We start from the raw sequence: 27,955 nt of genomic DNA, 5'->3' as shown, positions 1-27,955 counted from the left end.
TTGTGCCCCTCCTAACTCATTCAAACACACAGATGATTCGACTATCAGTCGACCATAGAAAGTTTCGACAATTCTTATTCGAATGTGTAAATTCTCAGTCGGGAACACCCCTATGATGTACAGTACAAACATGATCGTGCTGTTGTAGCAATGTGGTCTTTAAAGGTCCGCTGGTCATTAAAAATGACTAGTTTCTGGCTGAACAAGAAGGGATTATTGTTGCTGAGCCTCACTGCATGGTGAGATTGTGCTGTCCTGATAAAGTGGCTGGGAAGATGAGAAGCTGTCTTTGCTAGGTTGAGTTGCAGATCCGGAGCCAGAGCCCATGCAGCCATGGACACGGAGCCCACCCTTAATATGGAGCCAGGGCCTTTTGCCATGTCTATCTCAGAGACATGCTGCCACCATGTCCATCCTGGAGCCAGAGCCTGTAGCCATGTTGACCTTGAAACAGATAAGTGAGGAGCTGTTAATAGACTTTCATGCCGAGCCAGTTCCCACCATAGTTCCCATCCTCGAACTTCATCGTCCTCTGTTGGTCCTGTCTGGCTGGATTAATGTCCCAGTTCAGTCCTGTCTTTCCTCTCCCAGTGTTTCCATCCAGCCTTCAAACTCCTTCAGGCCGTATACCAATAGCCTAGAAATCTAGACACACCCTAGCGGCAGCAAATCTAATCTGCCTCGAGTGTCGTCTAGCAACTCTCAGTACACTTCTGAGCTGTAAACGGCAAACTCTGGTCGGGCCAATCACATCGTTTATAGAGCCGGTGGGCGGGGCTTAACACAATGACGGCCGAGTTGCGTTTGCGTGCTTCTAGTAAACACAGAAACTGGCGAACGGCGGTCTTTCGAATCAGCTTTGACCGCGACTCTGGAAGACTTGGAGTTAAGCTTTTCTCTGAGAAAAGATAAAAAAAACGGCACTGAAGTCATTCTTAAAAAGAGAAGATGTGTTCTGAGTTTTGCCGACCGGATACGGCGAATGTTTAATTTGTCAACTAGCTCTGCTTCACCTTCATTGTTCTGGTTGGTTGTAGTGATATTGTGTGCACACCGAGAAGAGGGAGTATGAAAGACAACCGTTTATCCGCCCCTCAGATTGAGCTGTCAATGGTGAGTTTCCAGACCAAACATCTTGATGTGGCTCTGGCTTGTCAGTCTAGTATACCAACCCTCATTTAGCTCAATCAACATAATTTGTACCATATTATTGATTACTAAATGAAATATTTTGGTTACATTCTATGTTAAGTTGTCATTGTTACAGTGTAATTATATCTTTAAGTACACTGTACAAAAAAATGTATGTCTCCAGTTGAAAATGTAGGGACTGATCACATGTAAATTTTGGCCAAATTGAATTTCTGTGAATTGATGCAATTTAATACACTGAAATTAAATTTGGCCAACTGAAAAATGTAGATGTAATCAGTCACATTTAGAGACCTGATTTTTTTTTACAGTGTACTGAGTAATATTAATTAAATACATGTACTTACTATTGGGTTAGGGATAGGATTTGGTTTAGACTTAGTTGCATGCAATTATGCATAATTTACTGATATGACTAAGCACATGTTATGTGTGACAAGGACAAGTAACAAGAATTTATTTTAAAAAATAATGTTAGAAAATCATGATTATAGTAAAGTTTGTATTATTGAAGTGAATGAGGTCTGTATAAAGTGAACATGAGTGCAATTAAACATCTGTTCTACACAATATGTGTTATGGCATTGCTTACTAGATTTACTTGAAACCTTGTCATCATGGGAACAAAGTTGTAATATTGGATATAATTTTACACATAAAACGTTAAGTGATTTTTTTTTCTCCCCACACTGAAATCATGTTAACATGTTTTATGTGGCTATAACACTTTAATGTATTTTAATGTTTATGGATTGGCTCTATTACTTCTATGGTAAATGCAAACCTTACTGTAACAGTGAGGGTTGTTTTTCTTTTTCAATAAACAAGATGTTAATTCTTGAACCCTGTACTTTCCTTTAAATTTGTATTTTTAACAGATATTCTAGTTTTCTAAAAATGTCCAATTGCAGGTATATAGATAACTTTGTATTTCAGCTAATTTTAAACTGGTGTGTTTTTACACTTGAGGCGTATAAAATATAAACAAGTTCTTAATTCAAAAGCCTAGAAAAACAACTTTTGTCAGGAAAAAATACTATAGTATATTATAGTAAAATTATAGTAATTACTATAGTGTTTTTGAACCATACTATAATAAACATACTACAGTAAATTAACAAAGTGTAGTAAATACAATATACTACAATTTCCTGTAGTATCTTTACTATAATATGACTCAAAAACACTAAAGTATTTACTAAGGAATTCTTGCTATATAGTATATATAGCTATATAGTATTTTTTTAAATGTGTGGATAACCTCCGTCGGTGGACGTTTCAGTTGTTTAAACATTAATTTTGTGCTTGTCCAGGTTTTGCTTGAGCCATGAACATGTACAATTTTTCCGTATTTTGTATATTACATGATATTATTTTTTTTCGTATCCTGTCAGTGTAGAAGGCCAAGGCTACAACATAAACATGTCGTTATTATTAGACTTTTAAAGTCGTTAAAAAAATTGTTCCATCCATCCATCCATCCATCCATCCATCCATCCATTATCTTCCGCTTAAATTGTTAGATTGTTACATTTACTTCTCTTTCACAAGGGGGGGGGGGGGGGGGAGAGAGAGAGAGAGAGTTAGGTTTCATCTTGTTGAAAGTGAAACAGCTCCTCAGGTTTGCTCGTGCGGCACAGAGGTTGACCGCTCACAAAGCTCACGGTTTTCAGTAAGTAGGCAGATTTTATATTTTATTTGTTCTCTAATGGTTCACTAGATAGTTACTTGTCGACAAATAATGCGCAGTATAAAATGAATAGCCATAGGCTATACCTACCGTCAGGGGCGTAGCCATCTTTTCAGAAGTGAGGGGGACAGAAATGTCGTAATGCCATTTATTTAGTTTTGGACCAATATAATTTATCGCATCTCTTGCTTTTAATTGGGCAAGATATCAAATACACTGCTGAACAATAACCACTAATTAATATCTATATATAACATTATTCTCCTATTTTTTGTGCCAATTTTATGATTGGGTTATATACTACAAACACTTGTGTATTAAGACTCCATAGATTTTATGCAATGTAAAAAAATATATATATTCTGATGTAAACCATGCTGTTCTCTATGTGAAGATATAGTAAAGTGTAATTTATTCCTGTGATCAAAGCTGAATTTATCATCATTACTCCAGTCTTCAGTGTCCTATGATCCTTCACTAATCATTCTCATATGAGGATCTGATGATCAACAAACATTTAAGATTATTATCAGTTGTGCTGCTCATAGTGCTGCTTAATTTTTTGTGGAAACCATCTAAACATTTGTGGTAAAATTAAAAAAGAGAGAAATGAATACTTTTGTTGATCAGACATGCATTAAATTGATCACAAGGGATATTTTTAATATTACATAAGTTAATAATTTATTAAATAAATGCTGTCCATCGAACTTTCTATTCATTAAAGAATCCTGAAAAATAACATGTAGGCTATCATGGTTTCCACAACATTTTTAAGCTTCACAACTGTTTTCAACACAGATAATAATCATAAATGTTTCGTGATTATAAAATCAGCATATGAGAATGATTAGTGAAGGATCATGTGGCACTGAAGACTGGAGTAATGATGATAAATTCAGCTTTGATCACAGGAATAAATTACTATATATTCACATAGGAAAAAAGCTGTTTTCATTTGTAATAATATTTCAAAATATTACTGTTTAACTATTTTTGATTACATAAATTCAGCCTTGGTGAGCAGAAGATACTAAACATTAAAAGCTGCATTATTCAGGCTACTTTATTTTCAATAAATAGCCTACATTGAGATGACTTGAAAAACACACATAAAGCATTTATTTTCGCAATCGTCTGATTGTCGTCGTCACGTTTCATCATCATAACGATTGTTTTCCTTTAGCTGCAGCTCCAGCGTGACTGGATATTACCTCTACGAATACACTTTTGGACTTTCTGTGAGAGAGCGCCCTTCTCATATTTAGATTCGAATAAAATTACATGTCATGCATAGATTATTTTTTGTCTCTGTATTTAAATCTTGATGTAGGCTATTCACATTGGTTTCTATGTAAATACACTTGCCCGTGACCTCAATAAGCGCGCTATCAACCGAGATTAAAGAAAACGGCTCGGGTTATGTATATAACCCTTGTTCCCTGAGAGGGAACGAGCACTGCGTCGGAACGACGAAATGGGGATGCTCCCTAAGCATCAGCGGCTCTGAAGTCTGAATAGAAACTAGACCAATCCGATTGGCGTGCGTGATGACGTCATTGTGACGGCGTACCCGGAAGTATAAAAGGGGAGCCGGCGCATAATGGCGGCAGTTTTTTTTTGCTCTGAAGCATGCGCTCCAGGCGTGCCGAGGTGTGGCGGCGCGACGCAGTGCTCGTTCCCTCTCAGGGAACAAGGGTTATATACATAACCCGAGCCGTTCCCTATATCGAGGGAACTTCACACTGCGTCGGAACGACGAAATGGGGATGAGTACCCACTAGGCCACACCGAGGGTAGCGCCTGCCCTAGTGTGAAGCCGGAAACCGGGCACAGCTAGGACTGGAGCACCCTAGCGCCAGGCGTCGCAGGGAGATCTAGGCTGTAAAATCTGATAAAAGTGTGCGGGGTGGCCCACCCAGCCGCCTCACAGATATCCTGCAAGGGGACCCCAGAAAGGAGGGCCACTGAAGAGGCCATGCCTCTGGTGGAATGAGCCCTCACGGCCAAGGGTGAAGGCAAATTGCGCACCCGATAGGCCATGGTTATTGCCTGGACAATCCAATTACTGATCGTCTGAGTAGAAGCAGGCAACCCTTTCTTAGGTGAACCGAAGCACACTAACAGCTGCTGAGATCTTCTCCATTGTGCAGACTTCTCCAAATAAACTCTAAGTGCCCGAACCGGGCAGAGTAGGTGAAGTCTCCCTTCTTCCGCCGTCACATGAGGCGGAGGATGAAATGCCTGTAGAACCAGTGACCTGACCACCCTTGATGGGACCTTAGGTACGTAACCCGGCCTAGGATGCAAAATAGCCTTTACTCCACCCGGGGCAAACTCCAGGCAAGTTGGCGTTACCGCCAAGGCCTGGAGATCTCCCACTCTCCTAAGAGAGGTAATAGCGAGGAGAAAAGCTACTTTAAAGGTCAGTTGTTTTGGTTCCGCCAGCTCCAATGGTTCGAAGGGGGCCTCAGCCAAACCTCCGAGAACCACTGCCAAGTCCCAAGTAGGAACTCTGGACTGAGCCACAGGCCTCATCCTCCGAGCCCCACGGAGGAACTGTACAACCAACTGGTGCCTACCCAAAGGCCCATCACCCAGAGGTGTGTGGAAAGCCGCAATGGCAGCCACGTACACCTTGAGTGTGGACGGGGTCAGACCCGCGGAGAAACGATCTTGGAGGAACTCCAGCACTGAAGCCACCGGGCAGTTAACTGGGTCCACCTCACGTTCCCCGCACCAAGTGGAAAAGACATTCCACTTGAGGCTGTACAGTCTCCTGGTAGATGGAGCCCTGGAGCTGAGTAAGGTCTCTACCACCCCTGCCGACAGGCCAGCCTCTAGGTACCTGGCCCCATCAGGGGCCAGACCCAAAGGTTCCAAATCTCCGGACGGGGGTGAAATATCGTGCCCGCCGCCTGAGACAGGAGATCCCTCCTCAGAGGAATCTGCCATGGTTGACCTGCCAGCAGAGCTATGATATCCGAGAACCAACCCTGGGTCGGCCAACGGGGCGCCACTAGCAGTAGGCTGACCCCTTGTTGACGGACCCTCTCCAGGACTCCCGGGAGCAGAGCGATCGGGGGAAAGGCGTACAGACGCAGCCTCGGCCACGTCTGCACCATGGCATCCAACCCCAGCGGGGCTGGATGCGTGAGAGAAAACCACAGTGGACAGTGGGACGTCTCGCGAGACGCGAACAGGTCCACTTCCACTGGGCCGAACCTCTCGCATATGGCCTCCACCACTTGCGGGTGGAGCCGCCACTCCCCGGGCCTCAGCCCCTGCCTCGACAGGATGTCTGCTCCCTGATTTTGAACCCCTGGGACATACATTGCCCTGATGGACAACAGTTTCCCTTGGGACCATAGGAGAATCAGATGCGCCAGTCTGCATAGAGGGCGCGATCTCAATCCTCCCTGGTGATTGAGGTACGCTACGACAGCCATATTGTCTGTCCGTACCAGGACATGTTGGCCGCGGAGGTCCGGGAAAAAGCTCCTGAGAGCTTTGTAGACCGCCATCATCTCCAGGCAGTTGATGTGCCAGGAGGAATGACGGCCCTCCCACGGGCCCCTCGCAAAGCGGCCGTCCATGACCGCGCCCCAACCAGTGAGGGAGGCGTCTGTTGAAACGGATCTCCGGCAACAGGACGCTCCCAACACTGGCCCTTGGGACAGAAACCAAGGTTTCTTCCATATGACTAGGGAACGAAGGCATCTGCGCGTTACCCTGATCATACGGAAGGGATTCCCTCTGGGGGAAAACCCCCTGGTTTTCAGCCACCACTGGAGGGGTCTCATGTGCAGCAGGCCGAACGGAATTACGTTGGACGCTGCCGCCATGTGCCCCAGCACTCTCTGAAAGCGCTTCACAGTGACGCTGTGGCCTAGCCTTATTCCCGAGACCATCGCCCGTACGGTCTCGACTCGCGCGGGAGACAATTGTGCCCGCATCGTAGTCGAATCCCATACTATCCCTAGGAACGTAATCCTCTGGGATGGCGTCAACACGCTTTTCTTCGTGTTGAGTCTCAGCCCCAAGCACTTTATATGGGTCAGAACGACATCTCGATGCCGAACTGCCATATCGTACGACTGGGCCAATATGAGCCAGTCGTCGATGTAATTCAATACACGGATGCCCAGAAGTCTCATTGGAGCTAGAGCTGCATCCATGCATTTCGTGAAAGTGCGTGGGGAGAGGGCTAGGCCGAAGGGAAGTACTCGATATTGGTATGCTTCGCCCCCGAAAGCGAACCTCAGATACTTCCTGTGACACGGAAGGATGGGGATGTGAAAGTATGCGTCCTTCAAATCTATCGTGACGAACCAGTCCTCGGACTGGATCTGACTCACGATGGTGGGGATCGTGAGCATTTTGAATCTGAACCTCCTGAGAGATTGATTCAAATGCCGTAGATCTAGAATTGGACGCAACCCCCCATCCTTTTTGGGAACTATAAAGTACCGGCTGTAGAACCCGGACTCCCTTTCCAGCGGAGGAACCTGTTCTATGGCTCCCTTCGCCAGTAAGGTTTTTACTTCTAGTTCCATTACCCGAGCCTGCTCTGGTACCACTGCAGTCCAGTTCAACCCCCTGAATTTCGGAGGAGGGTGACCGAACTGCAGTCTGTAACCTCTTTCTACAGTCTGCAGGACCCAAGTAGAAATACTCGGAAGGCATTTCCATGCGCCGAGATAATCTACTAAGGGAACCAGCCTCTCGAGGCTGGCGTCGGGTGTTACACGAGGCTCGTCCCCAACCCCCTGAAGCGGCTGACCGGCAGGGAGAAGCTGGGAATGAGTCTCTATGTGCGGACGCGCGAACTGTCCCACCGCAGGTCTTTCCAGAGGCGGATGGGACAGCGTGCGTTCGGAGGAAATCAATGTGGCCCGAAGCGTCGTAGACGGCGGGATTACCACACTGATTTCCCCAGGGCGCCCCGAAGAGAACAACCTCGGTTGTCTCTTCGTGGGGGGGACCGCCCTTAGAAGCCCTGCCGAGGCTAGGACTTCTTCCAGGCAGCCTTCCGCGCCTGAAGGACGTTCCTTAGATCGCCCTTAGGAGCGGTTGGCTGCTGGTGAGAGCGCCGCTTCTGTTGCCAGGCTCCCGGAGGAGGGGCTCTAGAGGCGACGCTCTCTTTTTGTATCTGCCGATGCGAGGAGCTGGCAGACGGCTGAGGCTGCCCGCTAGGGCCAGCCTTTCCTGGTTTAGAGCGGCGAGGGAGAAATTGCTGGAAGGCCGCTGACTGCTTCTTCGCCTCCTGGTGTCTGGAGACCACGGCGTTAACCGCGTCCCCAAACAGACCAGAAGGCGAGATCGGGGAGTCAAGGAGAAACGATCTGTCTTTCTCCTTTATCCCCGACAAATTCAGCCAGAGATGTCTCTCCACAGTTACCATTCCAGCTAAGGAGCGGCCGATGGCACGGGCCGTCTCCTTGATAATGCGGAGAGACAAATCTGCGGCCTTCCGCAGCTCTAGAATGTCCTCCGGAGAGGGACCTTCCCCCTCGTCTAGCTCTTTCAGGAGGTCGGCCTGGTAGGCCTGCAGAATGGAAAGAGTGTGCAGGGAACTACCAGCCCAACCAGCCGCCATATAAGCCTTGCCCACCAAAGCCGAGGTGTCACGACATGGCTTGGTGGGCAGCACCGGAGCTTTCAGGGACGATGCCGATTCGGGCGAAAGATAGCTCGCGAGAGCATCTTCCACCCGCGGCATCGCCCCATAGCCCGCCTCGCGTGCCCCCAGAACATTGGAATAATCCAACACCGGGGGATTGGAAACACGCGAGGAGTAGGGCTTCTTCCACGATCTGCACACCTCGGCGTGCAGATCTGGGAAGAAAGGTAAGCCCCGGCGCGGTGTTTGGACCCGGTGCGAAAGAAACCGGTCGTCCAGCCTGCTGGGTGGCTGGACTTCCTGCGTTTCTTGTGGCCAATCGATCTTTAATTTGGCCACCGCCCGGGTCAACACCTCAACCAGCTCCTCATGGGCGGGTGGATGAAACGTGCAGAGTCCCGCTTCATCCCCCGCCTCGATGCCCGCGCCCTCCGGCTCCTCGGAACCGGAGAGAACGAGCATCTGACCCTCCACCCTGGGGGAAGATGCCGCAGAGCGGGCTTCCACACGGGGAGGAAGATCATCGGAACTGTCAGAGGAGGATTGGGAAGGTGCCGCAGCAGTCCCAAAACCCTCTGACAAATCCCGCTGTGAGCCCCATGATCTGCGACGCCGAGCCGCCTCAGCGACAGCGGGTCCAGAACCACGGGGCTCACAAGGCTGGCCGGCCTCATCGAACACGGCCAGTCGAGAGCGGAGCAGCCTGAGTGTCAGCCGCTCGCAATGCTCACAGGCGGCTCCCTCGAGAGCCGCCCGAGCGTGCTGAGCACCCAGGCACTGCACACAAAGCATGTGTGTGTCCGAGCCCGAGATGTAGCGAGGGCAAGGATGCACACACTGCTTGTACTCTCTCTCCATACTTTCACACTTTTTAAACTAATCACACACACAACTCAATCGCAACTGGACAGAACAACAGTAAATAGACAGACAATGTAACATAGAGCGCCTGCTGAAGAGCAAAGACTGCCGCCATTATGCGCCGGCTCCCCTTTTATACTTCCGGGTACGCCGTCACAATGACGTCATCACGCACGCCAATCGAATTGGTCTAGTTTCTATTCAGACTTCAGAGCCGCTGATGCTTAGGGAGCATCCCCATTTCGTCGTTCCGACGCAGTGTGAAGTTCCCTCAATATAGGGAACTGTTTTTAGCGTTCCTGTTACCTTGCCCGCCCCCGCGCAGGGTAACGCCGGTTCGAATCCCGCTCGGAGCGGGTCGACTAGGATCGGTGAGACCCAGTAAAAGTGCGGGGGACGAAAATACATTTTATTAAAAGTGAGGGCGACACGTCCCCCGCGTCCCCCGCGTAATCTACGCCCATGCCTACCGTAGTTTCGACTGTCATACGCGACGTCTGCAGTCCACAATATACAGACATAAAGATCAATCAATGTTTAAAAGTAGTATATTTCTTTTAATAGCTCTTTACAAACTATACAAAACTAAAACGAAACAAAAACTGTCGCTTCAGTCTTAACATAGCTGGGCACAATCTAACGCTTTTTGACTTTCCCAGTTTGTGTAAATCCACTTGGGATTCAGAGTATTTATTTTCTCCAACATTTATTTAACACATCTAGTGCAATTATGTGGTTTTGTTTCATTAATGCAGTGTATACACTTTTCTTCATTTACCCCTAAAAAATGGAAGTGAAATGTGACAACATACCCATAGGTGGGGTACATTGTAACTTTATGTAGGCTACAATGCCATTCATTTCTATGTTTTGAATGTTAAGTTCTCTTAAAAATGCTCTTGGAAATAAGACATTGTTTCATAATAAAAACAATAAATGCTCTTATTGGACTGCAGAGGAAACTTTACAGATATAGAAACTTTACAGATTTACCTATTGCACATTATTGATCATTATTTGTGTGAAAATATTTTCTCAGCTATCATACTCCAAGCTGTAGTTAAAACATTAAAATACAGCATGCCACAGGAAGTGTCCAAAAGCATTGCAAATATGCCTATTTATTACAATATGACATTTTTTTTTAAGCTTCTGGATAATGATTTAATGTAATTTAAGTGCTTAACTCCATTAATGATATGGGTATATTAGATGTAAAACAGATTTTATATCATTCTTTTATTTCATTGAGCTGCTATTGTGTGCATGCACAGTATTTATGATTCGGATTATAAAAATCTGTTTTTATAAATCACAATTTATGCGTAGGAAGTGGCGTAGACCTCTTCCAGGGTGTTTTATGTGTACACAACGGTTATGGCCCTGGTTCGTTTTACTTTATTTACTTAAAGCTAAAGTTTGCTTCCAGCTGCTGATTGAAGTTTCTCTACAGCCATGTCACAGGAAGAGGAGCCAATGGATATTGACCTATATGTAAGTAACTTTAGAACTCATTTATGAATTGCATATAAGAGATAAACCATTTAATTATATAAATATCGTTTATGGGACAGATTTACTAAACAGGGCAAATTAGCGTGAGAAAGCAATTCTATAAAAGCGCAGATGGGAGTGGACGGTTCTGCATGTGATCTACTGACGACACACAAATTAAAGAACACAGACTGATAATTTCCAACGCAATCTACCAGTTAGCGTCTGGTTTAAGGCGTGCTTTTTTGTGTGGTAAATAATGACACAAATACCAGTAAATTGACGAGTGCAAACCTTAGTAAATCACCTTGCATTATTCATTTAAATAATCTCCTCCCTGAAAGGGAAACTCCTACAAATGCATATGCAATAAGGTCAGCTAATTTATCACTGTGTGTCTTTAGTAAATCCTGACAGTATAGTTTTTAATGCCAAAAGAGGTTTTGCGCTGGCACAAGCTTTTAGTAACTCTTGCCCTATATCTTTTGAACAAAGTATCATACAAATTTTGTATTAAGTTTGATAAGCTATAATTTTTGCAAACAACTGATGGATATTATTCAAACTGAAATGATTAATCATTTATAAGGTCTATCCCATATTGTGTTCTGAGGTGCATGTAGTGTCAGGAATTCTGAGAGGAAGGACCCAGCATGAGGTGTTATTTGACAACAAAGTCATTTTTAAGACTAAATCACAAATGATGTGTTGTAAGCTGCATACGCTTCTTTCAGGGCCTGCTTTGTTTATACGCAGTGGTTATAAATGGATCACTATAATACATCTCTGAGCTGTGTTTTTGACCTCCATGCTCCTATCAGGACACGGGTAGTCAACTTTGAACGCTCTGCTCCCTGGTTCACACAGGAACTGCGGAAAAGGAAAACTGAGGGCCGTATCCTGAAACGCCGCTGTAAACAGTCTGGTCTAACTGTTCACAAGCTTGCCTTCCATGACCATCAAAAAGCTTATCTTAAGTCCTTGAAAGGTGCGCGTTCTCAATTCTATTCCAACCTCATCAATAAAAATACTGGAAACTCTAAACAGCTTTTTTCCACAGTAAACTATCTCCTGAAGCCGAAGTCATCTTCATCCATTGAAACCACAGTGGAGCGATGCAACAGCTTTATTGACTTTTTAGCTCTAAAGTCAATAACATTTTCTCTTCAATATCTGGCTCTTCCTCCCTGTCTCCACCTTTCTCCAACCACTCACCCAGGAGATTACCATCCCTTCCACACTTTACTGAGGTTCAGCAGAGCCACATTGAGGAAACAATAAAAAAAATGAAGTCGTCCACCTGTACCTTGGATCCCATCCCGACTGTTGTACTCAAGTCGTTCATTCCCATTGTCAGCCCAATCCTCACCCAGTTTGTTAATCTCTTTCTTAAAACTGGTCACGTCCCTCTTGCCTTTAAAACTGCTGTCATCCGTCCTATACTTAAGAAACCAACCCTAGACCTGGAGGGTCCTTGCTAATTACTTGACCAATCTCCAACCTCACCTTCCTGTCAAAGGTTCTACGTAGAGAAGGAAGTCCACAATCATCTAAAAAATAACAACCTATTTGAGATATTTCAATCAGGCTTTCGCTCGGCCCACATCACCGAAACAGCTCTGCTTAGGGTGACAAATGACCTTCTAATGACAGCTGATTCAGGATCACCATCACTGCTCCTTCTCCTCGAACTATCAGCAGCATTTGACACCGTGGACCATACCATCCTCCTGGACCGCCTCCACAATACAGTTGGACTATCTGGAGCAGCACTGCAGTGGTTTCTATCCTACCTTTCTGAAGGGATTGAGCGTGTTATATTGGGAGAATGTGAGTCCAGGCTGCTCCCGGTTACATGTAGTGTTCTGCAGGGGTCGGTTCTCAGCCCAATCTTATTCATCCCCTACATGCTTCCCCTCTGTCCTGTCATAAGCAGACACGGACTATCTTTTCATTATACTGATGACACGCAACTTTATATCAAAACTGCCCTGAGCCCCTCCACAACTGTCACGACTCACCACATGTCTTGAGGAGATTAAAGGGGGGGTGAAATGCTGTTTCATGCATACTGAGCTTTTTACACCTTTAAAGACTTGGATTCCCATCCTAAACATAGACAAAGTTTCAAAAACTAATGTTGGACGTTTGATGGAGTATTTCTGTGTTAAAAATACTCCTTCCGGTTTCTCACAAGTTTCGGCGAGTTTTTTTCGAGTATGGGTCTACTTGACGTTAAATAGAGCGGAAGGTCCTTGTATGGGCTGTACGGGCTCTTCTCCCGGTAGGGTGCGCGCGCGCGTAACTAGAGGGAGAGAGAGGAAATGCACGCTGTAAACAGTCTCTCAGGGAGCAGATCCAGTCGTCCGTGAACACTTATGTCGCGCCGCGCTCCACTTTATTCCTATGGGTGACGTCGAGCGACTTCAACGCTTCAGCACAGCATTCCGGGAAGGCAGCGCTGCATTTGAACCGATTTGAACGCAGAAATGACGGGAAGCTTCAAGGCATCGCTTCAGTCGCGTCGCAAAGTGGATTTCCACGGTCACTGCTGTCACAGGACTTCACCAAATCATACCAAAGAAGTGTGTTTTTGACAGAGCGGTCCTGCTTTGGAAGATGCCGGTGAGTAAATCAACTTCAAATGTCTCTGCTATTGGCTACCATCGCATGAGTAAACATCAGTAAACGATACGATCGCGTGCTTCGTCATTCAAATGCGCTAACGGTTACTCCATTGTTGTTCTGTATAACGTTACACTATTCTGACTCTGACGTGCAAAACCGTTTTGCTTGCTACCTCTAAGGTCTAGTCACATACAATAGTCCATAAACCGAATCATGTCCTCATAAACTGCACACAAAGGCCCCTAAATACAGTACATACCACAGAGACGGACATCCTGATGTTGCCGTTTCTCCTGTTCAATTTATTTCAGCCTCAGATTTGATTGTGGATCATTATCTGTATTAGCTGAGATAGATGGGTTTCTCCATGCTTGAGGACGTCACCGCTTTGCGCGCTTGTCATTCTTTAGCTCCGCCCACACGATACGCCTCCAGGCGCTCGGTTTTTTCCGGAAAGACTCGGTACAGCCCATATTTATTTTATAAATATGATAAAACTAAAGACTTTTCGGAGATATGAAGGATGCAATACTACTCTATAGAGTGCTACTCAATACTACTCTACTCTAGGTACTCAAGATTGACATGAGATTGACTGAAACTGAGTGTTTCACCCCCCCTTTAAGGCATTGATGGGAAGTAACTTCTTCCAGCTGAACTCCAGTAAAACTGAGGCACTACTGGTTTGCACCCCTCATCAGATCCACTCCTCTCCCTTATCCCAGCTCATCTTAGACGGCCAGGTCATCACTTTCTCCTCCTCAGTCACAAATCTAGGGGTTCGGTTTGACCCACAGCTGACCTTCAATGACCACATTAAGCACATTTGTAAAACTTCCTTACACCACCTTTGAAACATCTCCAAACTCTGTCTCCTTCTAACCCTTCCAGATGCAGAGAAACTTGTCCATGCCTTTGTCTTCACCAGGCTGGAATACTGCAACAGACTCTTCAGTGGGATTTCTGGCAGAAATATCCAAATGCTTCAATACATCCATAACAGCGCTGCCAGAGTCCTTATGAGAGTCCGTAAATATGATCACATTACACCCATCCTACACTCATTGCACTGGCTTCCTGTTTTATCAAGGATTGACTACAAAATGTTCCTGCTCACACATAAATGTCACGTCACAGACAAGGGAAAAGGGTGCGAGGACTCAAGTGCAGAAAATGATAATTTATTATAAAATAAAACATAAACTCAAAACAAAACCCACGAGGGGGAAAAACACATAATAGAATAATATAAATACAAACTTAAACAAACCAACAGAATCACGGGGAGGACGGAAGACGCAGACATTACACAAGGATCCAACCCAGACTGACAAACACAAGGAGCTTATAAAGGGAAGAAATCAAGAGGGAACAGGTGGGAGAAATTAACACTAATCAGATAACAAGGGGGAGGGATCAGACAATGACAGGAGCACATGCAAGACATGACAAAACCCACATGTGCACACAAGACAGGACAGGCATGTGACATTACCCCCTCCTTAAGGAGCGGCTACCAGACGCTCCACTAGGGACGGGCGGGACAGACCAGGGGGGACGGGAGGGACACACCAGGGCGGGACGGGAGGGACAGATCAGGGCGGGACGGGAGGGACAGACCAGGGCGGGACGGGAGGGACAGACCAGGGGGGCACGGGAGGGACAGACCAGGGGGGCACGGGAGGGACAGACCAGGGGGGCACGGGAGGGACAGACCAGGGGGGCACGGGAGGGACAGACCAGGGGGGCACGGGAGGGACGGACCAGGGGGGCACGGGAGGGACGGACCAGGGGGGCACGGAGAGCAGGACGCCTCAGCGGCGCACGGAGAGCAGGACGCCTCAGCGGCGCACGGAGAGCAGGACGCCTCAGCGGCGCACGGAGAGCAGGACGCCTCAGCGGCGCACGGAGAGCAGGACGCCTCAGCGGCGCACGGAGAGCAGGACGCCTCAGCGGCGCACGGAGAGCAGGACGCCTCAGCGGCGCACGGAGAGCAGGACGCCTCAGCGGCGCACGGAGAGCAGGACGCCTCAGGGGCGCAGGGAGAGCAGGACGCCTCAGCGGCGCAGGGAGAGCAGGACGCCTCAGCGGCGCAGGCAGGGCGTTGGGGAAACTTCTCCAGTCCAGCAGTATCCACCAGCACTGGGACCACCAGAATACGACCTGCTGGCATTGGGACCACCGGAACATGATCTGCCGGAACTGGGACCACCAGAACACGATCCACCAGCACAGGGACCACCGGAACACGATCCACCGGCACAGGGACCACCGGAACACGATCCGCCGGAACTGGGACCACCGGAACTCCCTCCGGGGCTTCGGATAAAGCCCTGTGCTCCTTCCACGCATGCAGGACTGCCACCACAAAGCATCCCATCACAGCCCTCCAGGCCGTTTCCGGACTCGGGACCACCGGAACGGAGTCCACCGGCACAGGGACCACCGGAAAACGATCCACCGGCACAGGGACCACCAGAACACGATCCCCCGGCACAGGGACCACCGGAGCACGATCCACCGGCACAGGGACCACCGGAGCACGATCCACCGGCACAGGGACCACCGGAACACGATCCACCGGCACTGGGACCACCGGAACACGATCCACCGGCACTGGGACCACCGGAACACGATCCACCGGCACTGGGACCACCGGAACACGATCCACCGGCACTGGGACCACCGGAACACGATCCACCGGCACTGGGACCACCGGAACACGATCCACCGGAACACGATCCACCGGCACAGGGACCACCGGAACACGATCCACCGGAACTGGGACCACCGGAGTTATGGATGACACCGGAACTGGGACCACCGGAACTCCCTCCGGGGCTTCGGATAAAGCCCTGTGCTCCTTCCACGCATGCAGGACTGCCACCACAAAGCCTCCCATAACAGCCCTCCAGGCCATGTCTGGACTCGGGATTCCCGGACTCGGGACCCCCGGGACTGGCACCGAGGGAGAACTTCTCTGCTGAGTCCTCATTGTATGGTTGGATCCTTCTGTCACGTCACAGACAAGGGAAAAGGGTGCGAGGACTCAAGTGCAGAAAATGATAATTTATTATAAAATAAAACATAAACTCAAAACAAAACCCACGAGGGGGAAAAACACATAATAGAATAATATAAATACAAACTTAAACAAACCAACAGAATCACGGGGAGGACGGAAGACGCAGACATTACACAAGGATCCAACCCAGACTGACAAACACAAGGAGCTTATAAAGGGAAGAAATCAAGAGGGAACAGGTGGGAGAAATTAACACTAATCAGATAACAAGGGGGAGGGATCAGACAATGACAGGAGCACATGCAAGACATGACAAAACCCACATGTGCACACAAGACAGGACAGGCATGTGACAATAAATGCATCAACGTACATTTACCTCTATATCTACAGGAACTCATCACTCTGAAATCCTCCACCTGCACCCTCAGATCTTCAGGCCACCTGCTTCTTCAAGTCCCCACCACCAGGCTTCGTACCATGGGAGATCCAGCTTTCTGCTCGGCTGCACCGCGGCTTTGGAACAGTGTCTGCTGTATGGTGTCTAATTTGCTTTCCAGAGATGGTCTGACAAAGACAGTCTGACCCCTATCTATGTGCCCTGACATAGATAGCCTGACCTCTATCTCTGGGGCCTGACCAACAGGGCCTTGGAGAGAAAGTTAGAACTTCCAAGAGGTGAATCCTGCCTGTTGTTAGTAACCCCAGGACAGGAAGGGGTGGGAGGATTTGAGTCTCCCAATTGTGATTTTCTTCCCATTTATATAGTGTGATTTTTCCCATTGATAGAAGTACATTTTTGTCTTTATATTTCTTTATATTTCTTTATAGAATGAGATAGATGACATTAGTCATACTTTTTTTTCTGGAGATTCGTTTGTCATGTGGTGTTGATATCTTGTCCTGTTGATAAGCTTACAGGACACACTAACCTTGGAGGAGAGATGCGCCATAGAGTCTTGTGTGTGTGTTACATGTTCTGTGCAGGTCTTCTGACTAGATTGGACCGCTTTTCTCACACCCTAGACCTCTTAGCGTCTTTCTAGGGCTCCCCTGAAGTCAATACTACCCCAATCTTGGGATTGTCTGATGTATACATCCTGATTAACAACAACAACATCTCCTATATATTCTCGCGTGACTCATTGTTTAGACTTAATGACAATCAGTAATATTCCACGTGTCCATAATGATGTAAATCATGCCCTTGAAATTGGTATAACTGGTGTGGTAATTTTGTGTAAGGTAGAATAGAGTCTGGCCTGACACCGCCCTGAGAGACTCTGAAGCTGACTCTACTGATGAAACTGCAAACTATTCTTCAGTAAAATTATCTCCGATGATTGAACATCCTGACTCCTGGTCTTCATTTTGCATATCTGGTCTATGGGTCAAAACTGTCAACACCTAACACCACAATGCACCACAAAACTCAAGGTGCATCAATGCTCACTATGTTCTCTTAACGGAAGTTCTGAAGCGCGAAACTTAAATCACGTGAGCCAACTCACTACACATAACGACCCATCGCTGTCCTGTAAGCAAGCACCAATGGCTTGAACTTGATGTGAGCTGACACCTAAAGCCAGTGAAGATAGAATTAGAGAGGTGTGATCAGGGAGCCATTGCAGAGTCGATAAAGCAGGGGGCCAGGGTGGAGCAGGCTAGGCTGGCAACCACCAAGGAGAAGCAGCTGCAGGAGACCACTAAGGCAAAGCAGACAGAGCTGGAGAGAACAAGAGGCTGGAGCAGATAGAGCCAGTGGCCACCAGGGTGAAACAGAAGACCATGTGGAGTTGGCAAAGATGACCATGGTGGGGCAGAAGACCACTTAGTGTCAGGAGGCCATGGTGAAACAGAGACAGGGGGCCCAGAGAATCCAAGGACGTGAACATGGATTCTGTGAACATGGAGAATCTGAGAACATGACAGAAAGTTCAGAGTTGGCCTCTGAGGTGGCAACAGAGAGTTCAACGGCAGCCTCCAAGGCCAAAACTGGAGCACAGAAGGTTCAGAGGAAGCCTCCTTTGCTTTTAAATGGCAGATTGAGAGTTCAGGATCAGACACTGCAACCTCTGAAGAAGCTGTTGATGTGTATGTGGCCCAAACACTCAGGATGGCTCTTGCCATTACGGAGAGCACAGCCAGTAGTGGGAAGACCTCCAGGACCACTGGACTTGGAAAAGCTGGGGCCACTGGACATGGAAGTGCTGGGCTAGAAAGCTTTGCGACAACAGACAACGTTTTCATAGATGAAGGTGATACCATCACTGGAGGGTTCACCACATTAGATGCTAGTCCAAAATGCCTCAAGATGGCTTTCATGGATTTTGGTATGGCAGCCAAGACAGCTGAGGTTTCTGGCCTTCAGACCTTCTGTTTTGAACAGAAAAGCAACACATTTCACATTAAAGCACTGTATCGAACTTGATTCGTTTTGCCAAATGTATGTGAGGCTAAACAAGGCACAGGTGTTGGTAATGAATTGCAATGGCAAAAAACAAGAGTAAATGTGGAAACAAAAAAGCCAGCAATAGAAACAAAGGTAGACAGGAACTCAAAACTGTAAGTGAAACAGCAGAATCATAGAAACAGAAAATACACATCAAAATAATGGTTCTTAAAAATCAAACAGGGGAAACCAAACAGATTTAGTAAGACAGGATCATCCTGTGGGAGAAAGAAGATTTGACAGACAATAATTATTTCATGGTTCTTCTGTCATCACCAGTCAGCTTTACTCCGTTATCCCAGACATTAAGTTAAAATAAAGAAACTGTAAGTTGTAAATGTATTATTAAAATTTCAAATTGTGTTTCAAGATGTTGTCCCCCCCCCCCCCCCCCGAATATTAGGAAGACTTATATACAGCAGGCACTGAAGGTCAAGACTCTAGAACAACTCTGGATGACATGAAGCATCAAAACTTCACATCGGATCAGCTATATTTACAGCCAGAAGAGGTATTGAGTAAATAGAGTTTGAGCCATAGCTTTTCTGAGGATCATACTCTGAATAAAACCCTAACAATATAAAACCACTAGAAATTCTATAATTTAGTTGATGGTCTGAATTTGCCACATCTGCATACTCAGTCATTCACTCAGAAATTCAGACATGTAAGTTTGCATTCTTAACTATTTTCCCTATAACAGGACATTTATACAGCTGGAGATGAAAAGCCAAAACCTTCAGCACCACTGGATATTGCCAAATTTAAAATCAAAGTGGACTGGACAGAACCATTTCCAGAGAGATGGAGAGCAACATTACAGAAAGCTCTTCAGAGCTGTTTGTCAAGACTGGAAGAAAAAGCATCTGTCCACCATCTTAAACTATTGGATCCTCCATCCTGTGCAGAGGTGCAGATAACACCATCAACAGGTGATATGATGATTTATGATAGTTCATGTACAATACTTTTTTTTCTATTTTAAATCTCAAATAGCTAAAATATTTTATTTTTCCAATTAATGCACAATGGTAAAAAAAAAGCTGGGGTAACAACATGCTAATAACACAAATGAACTTATCAGATTACTTTTCAATGAACAAAGTAATGATCACAGTGTTACTGTGGTTTTGAAGCTACTTACTAATAGCTTAAGCACTTTAAGGGTTATGAACCTACTGCTCTAAATTACAAGTACCACATGCATTAGACCAACACTCGATGTGAAATTGGTCACTATATAGGAAATGGGGTAACACTTTACAATAAGGCCCCATTTCTAAATATAATAAATGCATTAGTTAACATGAACTAACAATGACCAATACATTTAAAACATTTATTCATCTTTGTTAGTTTAATATGTTTGTTATATAAAATATTTTTTATTGTTCATTAATGTTCATGATATGTCATGCATTTGACTAATGTTAACACATGAAAGCTTATTGTAAAGTTCTCAGTCAGTATGTAGCTCCAATGCTACATAATAAAAAAAGCCACAAGTTTTATACTAGTCAGCATTTTTTCCCCGCAATGTATTTCGAAATCAAAATTCTGAATTCCTGATCTGTGACAAGAAAGTAAAGAAAGTAATGTTCCTGAAAACGATCTATTAATTACACTGATCACCATAATGGTGACCAAACATTTTATAACAGCAACATCTAAACCTGTGTTAATTCTCAATAAGAGCTTCTGTAGACGTCTGACAGAAATAAAGTCAGTCTGCTTAATCCAAGTTGTTTAATCCTCCTCTGCTAAGATCTTGAGAGATTTAGGCATAGTTTACACGTTAACAGGTAATTTCCAAAATTTCCAAATTTTCCTCCATTTAATAAAAAATTGCATCCACATGAAAGCGCAAAAACACGCTATGAAGCGCTGTCAAGAGAATGCCAAACCAACAATATAACCCTAACCATACAACCATGTTGGCCCATCAGAAGCCTGAAAAAAGGTTATTGCCAGTTCTGACATAACAAGCGGAAATCTCTGGTTTCACTGTCCACACCACAACACTGATTGGATAATACGTTTGCAAGTGTACTAATGGCCAAACCGCATAGAAAAAGCCACGGTTTTGAATATACTCTGTTCTTCTGGACAGGGCCTAAATGTCTTCTTTTATCTTCCGTTGATTTCATCTAAGACTGTGGCTGAAGTCAGTTGTAGTTCTTGTGTTTCTCTTTACTTCAGTGATTCTACTTGTTAACAGCAGGTGTTCATCACGAATGATCGATCATCACTTAATGAATCTCTTAATTATCTCATTATATTTGAGATATCTTTAACTCTCTGTAGAGTGGGACCAATTTTACATTTACTCTGAGGAGAGTCTGCAGATTTAACTCTGCAGATTTTGCTGTGTATATAAGTTATATTTGTGCTTTTTATAAGTGCGTATGCCAGTATTACTAAATGGAATTATTGGAATTGCTTCTTTTTTTTAAGGGGGGGTGAAATGCTGTTTCATGCATACTGAGCTTTTTACACTGTTAAAGACTTGGATTCCCATCCTAAACATAGACAAAGTTTCAAAAACTATGTTGGACGTTTGATGGAGTATTTCTGTGTCAAAAATACTCCTTCCGGTTTCTCACAAGTTTCAGAGAGTTTTTTTTCGAGTATGAGTCGGCTTGATGTCAACGGGTCGGAATGTTGTTGTATGGCCCGTACGGGCTCTTCTCTTGGAAGGGTGCGCGCGCGAGCGACCAGAGCAAGAGACCAATTGCACGACGCCCATAAACCCTGCTCTCAAGGTGCAGATCCACTCGTCTGTGCAACACTTCTGTCGTGCCGCGCTCCACTTTATTCCTATGGGCGACGTCAAGCAAGTTTAACGCGCCCACATAGCATTGGATTTGAACCGATTTGAACACACAAATGACGGGAAGCGGCACAACATCACACTTCAGTCGTGTTGCAAAAGTGGATCTCCACGGTCACTGCTGTCTCAGGACTTCACGAAATCAACAATGTTACCAAAAAAGTGTGCTTTTGATGGAGCATTCCTGTTGTAATGTTCGTTGTGTTAGGAAGGAAGAAGACAGGGGTCGGCTTTGACTGGGACTCGCTTTCTTTATTCAGTCTTTTTAAAACAAAACCAACACACGAGTGTATGTGTGATAACTCAGTTTCTCCACAATATGGATCGCTCCTTCTCAATCAGACACTCTGTGTCAGTCTCTCCGTTTCTCCATGATATGGATCACTTCTTCTCAATCAGACTCTCTGTGTCAGTCTCTCAGTCTCTCAAGTCCCAGTCCAACTCTCTCTCTCGCCTCTCTCCCGGCTGCGGCTTAAATGCGCTCTGTCCACGCCAATTACTGCAATCAGAAATAGGTGTTCGTCATCTGTGCTTGACCTACTTACCTGCCGCTCCGCTCTGAGCTCTCTCTCCCGCTGCAGACCTCACAGAACCCCGCCCCCTTAGCCACAGGTCCCAACGATAAAGGTTCATGGTACTGCTTTGGAAGCAGGCGGTGAGTAAAACTGCTTCAAATGTCTATGTTGTTAGCTATCATCGCGTAAGTAAACATCAGTAAACAACATGATCATGTATAGTTAATTTATCAATGGAGCATGCGGTGTATGGTGTGTGTTTAAATATATTTTTTTAGCTGACTACTATAGTTCTGTTCTCACAAAGCGTGCTTCTTCATTCAAATGCGCTACTCCATTGTATTTTATACACTATTCTGACGTGCAAAACCGTTTTGCTTGCTACTGCTAAGGTTTAGTCGCATACAATACTCCATAAACCAAATCATTTCATCATATACCAGGAGTAAACCAACACAAATGTTGACAGGCCACTAAATACAGTCCATACCACAGAGACGAACGTCCTGCTGTTGCTGCTTCTCCTGTTCAATTTATTTCAGCCTCCGGATCTGATTCTGGATCATATATGTATTAGTTGAATCTTATTGATAGCCATGGTTTATTAGGGTAACGTTTTCTTCTCCACGCTTGAGGATGTCACAGCTTTCAGAGGCTCTCATGCAATAGCTGCTGCGCGCTCGTGATTCTTTAGCTCCGCCCACACGATACGCCTCCATCTGCTATTTTTTTTTCCGGAAAGACTCAGTACAGCCTATCTTTCTTTTATAAATATAATAAAACTAAAGACTTTTTGGAGATATGAAGGATGCAATACTACTCTATAGGTACTCAAGATTGACATGAGATTGACTTGAATCCTGAATTCAACCCCCCCCCCCCCAATGTTTTGCTAAATTGCTATGCTTATCATCAGTGATTGAAAGCAAAAGCAGTACTGTTCTCTCTCACACACAGCACAGTTCCCTTCTCTATTGCTTTTCTGCTGTTCGCTATACATTCCAGTAAAATCACTAAACAAAATGGTTTCTTACTGCTAATATATCTTACCTGACTGATTTAATTGAGCTGTCTTTTGAATGAGCTGCACTCTGCACACATTCTGTATGTTACAGTTTATTTTATAGAATCATGTCCAGAGACTACCAATTTTGTTTTGTCTTTATAGGCTTAGCATTAAATTGCCTCTTTGTTTTCTCTGTAGCTCTAGAAGATTTAAAAAAACTCAAGTCTATACCTTTGCGGTTTAAACATGAAAAAAAGGAAGTGACTGCATGGATTTGTCCAGATGAAACACATTGTGTGACTGTACCATACTCGACATCCATGCTGTACAAGAATGGAATTCCCTCATCAAAGGTATCATGTTTACTTTGTGTAGAATTATGACAACACAATTATTGTCTTTCTTGGTTTCTCTGAAACTAAATTTTGTTTTAGTGTGTTTCAATACACTTGGCGTTCACACATAATCAGTTGAAAAAAAAGAACACATCTATCACCTAATACAGCCAACTCATAATCATCATCACTGAGACCCGCTCAGTTTTAAGCTATAAAAAAAGGAGATTATATTTTATTTAAAAACGTAATTGCCTATGGCAAGAAGGATTGTTTTCCCCATATTTTATAAAACACTGGCATTCATAACCTTCAACCTGAAGGTAAAAGCTCAAACTGCACACTGGACAATGTGTGCCTGTGGTCTGAAATTATTTTCAGGGCTTTACTAAGAGATCTAGTTTGGTCATTTTTTTCAAAGCATGCTAAGGGAAAACCAAACGACTTACTTGCAAAAGTTTTTACGTGGACTATTTAGTTCCACTCACAGTAACAACCCTTTCAATAAAAGCATTATAAAACTCTTTTAATATTAAAGAGTTAACATTGACACCAACGTCCTGGGAGAATATAGTCTTTATGATTTTAGTCGATTTATCCCACTTCAATTTATGATATAAGACAATCCCAAGGTATTTACACTCTGTGATGCTCTGAATAGTCTCAGATTTAGTAGTGGTTACACTCACTAAAGACTCTTTCCTAAAATCTATATCTACATCTCTTTAGAAATATGTAGCTTGAAATTCGAACCATTACACCAAGAAATACATGTCCATGATTGTCCACCTCGTCCATCTAGAGGAGATTGACTAATGCTATAATTTCTGTTCTGACTCTTCTGTTCTGACTCTTATCACAGTAGTACTACTACTACTACTAGTAGTAGAAATGAATAAACAAATCCATGAGTTTTAGCAATAATTTGATCAAAATTTAAATTTTACTTATGGTATAAAGTCAAGACCCCATCATGTGTTTTCAGGTGATCAGCTATATGCCTGGAACAGAAGACACAAATAATGTTGAGGACGTGTCTGCATCTGATAGAGCTCCAAATGAAGCTGAGACCAGTAAAACTGCTGGAATGACCTCTGAGACACCAGCTGGATTCACAGTCCCCCTCTTTGAGTTCTGGTACCTGCAACACGCTTATGGAAAAGAGTTAGAAGAATTTGAGAAACAGCATGGAGTTTCTATTCGTGCAGAAGTGTCAGTTTCAATCAAACATCTGCAGAGCTCAAGCCCTGATTCTGTGTCTAAAACCATCAAGGACTTTAACAAACTCGTTCACGGATGTGTGGGTAGTTTTAGTGATGCTGCCGTTAATCATAATCACATGGATTCAGATATTGTTAAAAAGGCTCTTCATGCCGTTCAATCAGAGGAGGCAAAGATGATTTTCACTATGTCTTCCAGAAACTGTCTGTTCTTTGGACCGAAGAAATTTACAGACATGATTAAAAGAGAGACAAAAAAACTGGAAAAACAATCTAAGAACAAACTTCAGAAGAGTGTGTTTGATGACAAGATGACAAGAAGAGAGAAATGGATTGGTTACTCAGGAGACTTTCCTCACGCAAGAGGAATCAAACCGAATCAGACACCTGATTATGGATCCGGAGCAGTGGGAGGATCCGTACGGGATGAGGGAGTGAATCTCAGAAGACGAAGTGAAGCAGACACTGGATTCAGTGAAGAATCAAAAGACAGTTCTAGACATGAGAGTAAAGACGCTCCTGCAGAAGAGGAGACGTGTGTTATCTGTATGGACAGCTTCACTGACAAGAAAAAACTGAAATGTGGACATGAATTCTGTCGGGATTGTATAAGCGAGTTAGAGAAGAGTCTGGGATCCATCTGTCCTGTGTGTAAGGAAGTGTATGGGATATTGGAGGGAAACCAACCGGCTGGAACAATGACTGTAACAACGAGAAGATCGAGACTCCCTGGATATCCAGATTGTGGGACTATTGAAATCAACTACAGCATACCCAATGGTATTCAAACGGTAAGAATATGTCAAACTGAACTTTTATTTGGTAAAAACTGGAATTGTCACATTAGACATACACATCATATTGTTTATTATTACACAGATACATAATACAGCTGATGAAACCTCTATATCGTTTGGATTCGTAGTGATTTTTTTTCCCTCATATAGTTTATAGTTTTTCTCATGCTGGTATGTCTTGTGCATTGTTGAGAATCGAGACAGACATCTTTTAGTTTCTACTTTCATGTCTCTCATATCACAACACAGACTCACTCTCGCTTCATTCAAACACAACTGGAGGCATCATGCGTCTCTGTTATCACTTGTATTAGAATGATATCAGAAGCCTTCAGTATTAATATTACTGAAATCTTGCATTCTGTCAGGGTATGTTTTATGATAATGACTGTCTGACTGCACATTATTCCTTAGTAAACAAATCAGTCATCAAGGCACAATGCATATTTTCTCATATTCCTGCATATGAAAAATGGATGAGACAACATTTAAAATACTTTGACTAAATGGACTGCAGACGCTTCTACACACATTAGAGAAAGAATGGGTCGCTCTCAGGAGCTCAGTGAACTCAAGCGTGGGGCCGTGATAGGTTGAAACCTGTGCAATAAGTCCATTCCTGACATTTCCTCACTACTAAATATTACAACCTCAACTGTTAGTCATAGTGATGGCAAAATGAGGCTTCCTGAACCACTGAGACATTGCAGACCATTGCTTCAACAAAAGGATAAAGGGTAACTAAACCCTAAACCAACTTTTTTTAGTTAATGATCTGCAAGACTGGGGCTTTAGTAATGTTCTTTATTGATTAGAGTAAATGTTTTGACATTTGGGTATAAAATGTTTTGATTCTATAATATGTAGTTTAAAAATCATAGACTGTAAAACTGAAGAATGGTCAGAAATCCCCATAAACACACTCCTAAACCTTGAGGAAAGCCTTCCCAGAAGAGCTGAAGCTGTTAGAGCTGTAAAGGGTGGGCCGACTCCATATTAAACCCTACGGATTAACAATGGGATGGCATTAAAGTGCATGTAAAGGCAACGTTCCAACACCTTTGGCAATATTGTGTTATGCACACATACAGTACTGCAGAAATCTGAACTTGGTTGCAAAATCGTTAATGTGAGCACAAGTTTATCTGTGGTGAGTGTGTACATGTAAACTGTGACATAATTAACTGGTTAACCATTAATCAACAGTTAACATTTTTAACGTTTAATACTATCAGTTAAGTTATATATTTTAAATATTTTAAAACATTTGCTGCATGGTTAAATACGCAATAAAAAAAGAAGAAGCATTTTTTAGGAAAAAAAATACAAGTGCCATTTTATTTTTACATTAGGAAACAATTAGCAAAACTAGTAAATACAATTAAAGGTTTACAAACATACAATTTTACATTCAAATAATAAAATAGCCTATAGCTATCTTTATAGCGTTTATAATGTTTGCAATCATTTTGCTTTATTACATAGTTTAAGGATTTGGTAATATACTATTTTTCTGATCTTTTTTAGGAGAAACATCCAAACCCTGGACAACGTTATTATTGGACACATCGTCGAGCGTACTTACCTGACAATCGTGAAGGAAATGAAGTGCTCGCACTGCTGCAGAGAGCTTTTCAACAGAAACTGATCTTTACTGTCGGGAGATCTACAACTACAGGTGCAGATAATGTGGTCACCTGGAATGATATCCATCATAAGACCAGCAAGTACGGTGGGCCTAAAAGGTATGAGTTCAATAAATTCTGCTTTCAATTGTCCATCATCTCCAGCAAAACCACTAGTCAAAGATTTTAAGTTTTTCTTGGGTTTCAATTATGTTTACATATCACTGTACTTGAACTTGTATTTCTTTCTTTTCTGTCCTCAGTAACGGCTATCCAGATCCTAAGTACCTGAAAAGAGTGAAAGATGACTTAAAGGCCAAAGGCATTGAATGAGGATTTGATTTATATGTTCTGTAGAGAAATAAAAACACATCTAAGCATTCAGAGCAGATATTATGTAGTAACATTTAAAAGTATTCAGACTCTTGTACAACTAACTGAAAAACTATATAATGAAATGTTGTGTGATACTTTATTTCATTTGAAGATTTAACCTCAAATTGTATTTAATGCAGCCTAAAACAATCATTTAACTGATTTGAATAATATAAATTGTTAATGTTCTATGTGCATGACAGGTTAAAGAGATGTGTTTTTAGTCTAGATTTAAACTGACAGAGTGTGTCTGGGGAAGACTGTTACAGTGTTTAGGTGCTAAATAGGAAAAGGATCGACCGCCTGCTGTTGATTTGAGAATTTTCG

At 44.0% G+C, this 27,955-nt stretch overlaps 1 protein-coding gene across 3 annotated transcripts; it reads left to right on the top strand.

Moving 5' to 3' along the window:
* Window positions 1-2,736: 2,736 nt before the first annotated feature.
* Window positions 2,737-27,955, top strand: dtx3lb.3 (deltex E3 ubiquitin ligase 3L b, tandem duplicate 3). Of its 3 annotated transcripts, none has more exons than XM_067431478.1 (8): window positions 2,737-2,824; window positions 10,756-10,820; window positions 19,329-19,436; window positions 19,629-19,857; window positions 23,475-23,629; window positions 24,597-25,622; window positions 27,156-27,373; window positions 27,517-27,955. In XM_067431478.1, exons 2-8 carry the CDS (start codon window positions 10,782-10,784, stop codon window positions 27,584-27,586), a joined length of 1,845 nt encoding a protein of 614 aa, XP_067287579.1. In that variant the 5' UTR covers window positions 2,737-2,824; window positions 10,756-10,781; the 3' UTR covers window positions 27,587-27,955. The 3 variants fall into 3 exon arrangements, with proteins under 3 accessions (XP_067287579.1, XP_067287580.1, XP_067287581.1); XM_067431479.1 differs by having other exon boundaries at window positions 2,787-2,824; window positions 10,780-10,820; XM_067431480.1 differs by lacking the exon at window positions 2,737-2,824 and having other exon boundaries at window positions 10,791-10,820; window positions 19,333-19,436.

The sequence above is a fragment of the Pseudorasbora parva genome, chromosome 22 (genome assembly GCF_024679245.1).
Source record: "Pseudorasbora parva isolate DD20220531a chromosome 22, ASM2467924v1, whole genome shotgun sequence".
Lineage (NCBI taxonomy): Eukaryota > Metazoa > Chordata > Actinopteri > Cypriniformes > Gobionidae > Pseudorasbora > Pseudorasbora parva.
This window is presented reverse-complemented; position numbering and strand designations above follow the sequence as displayed.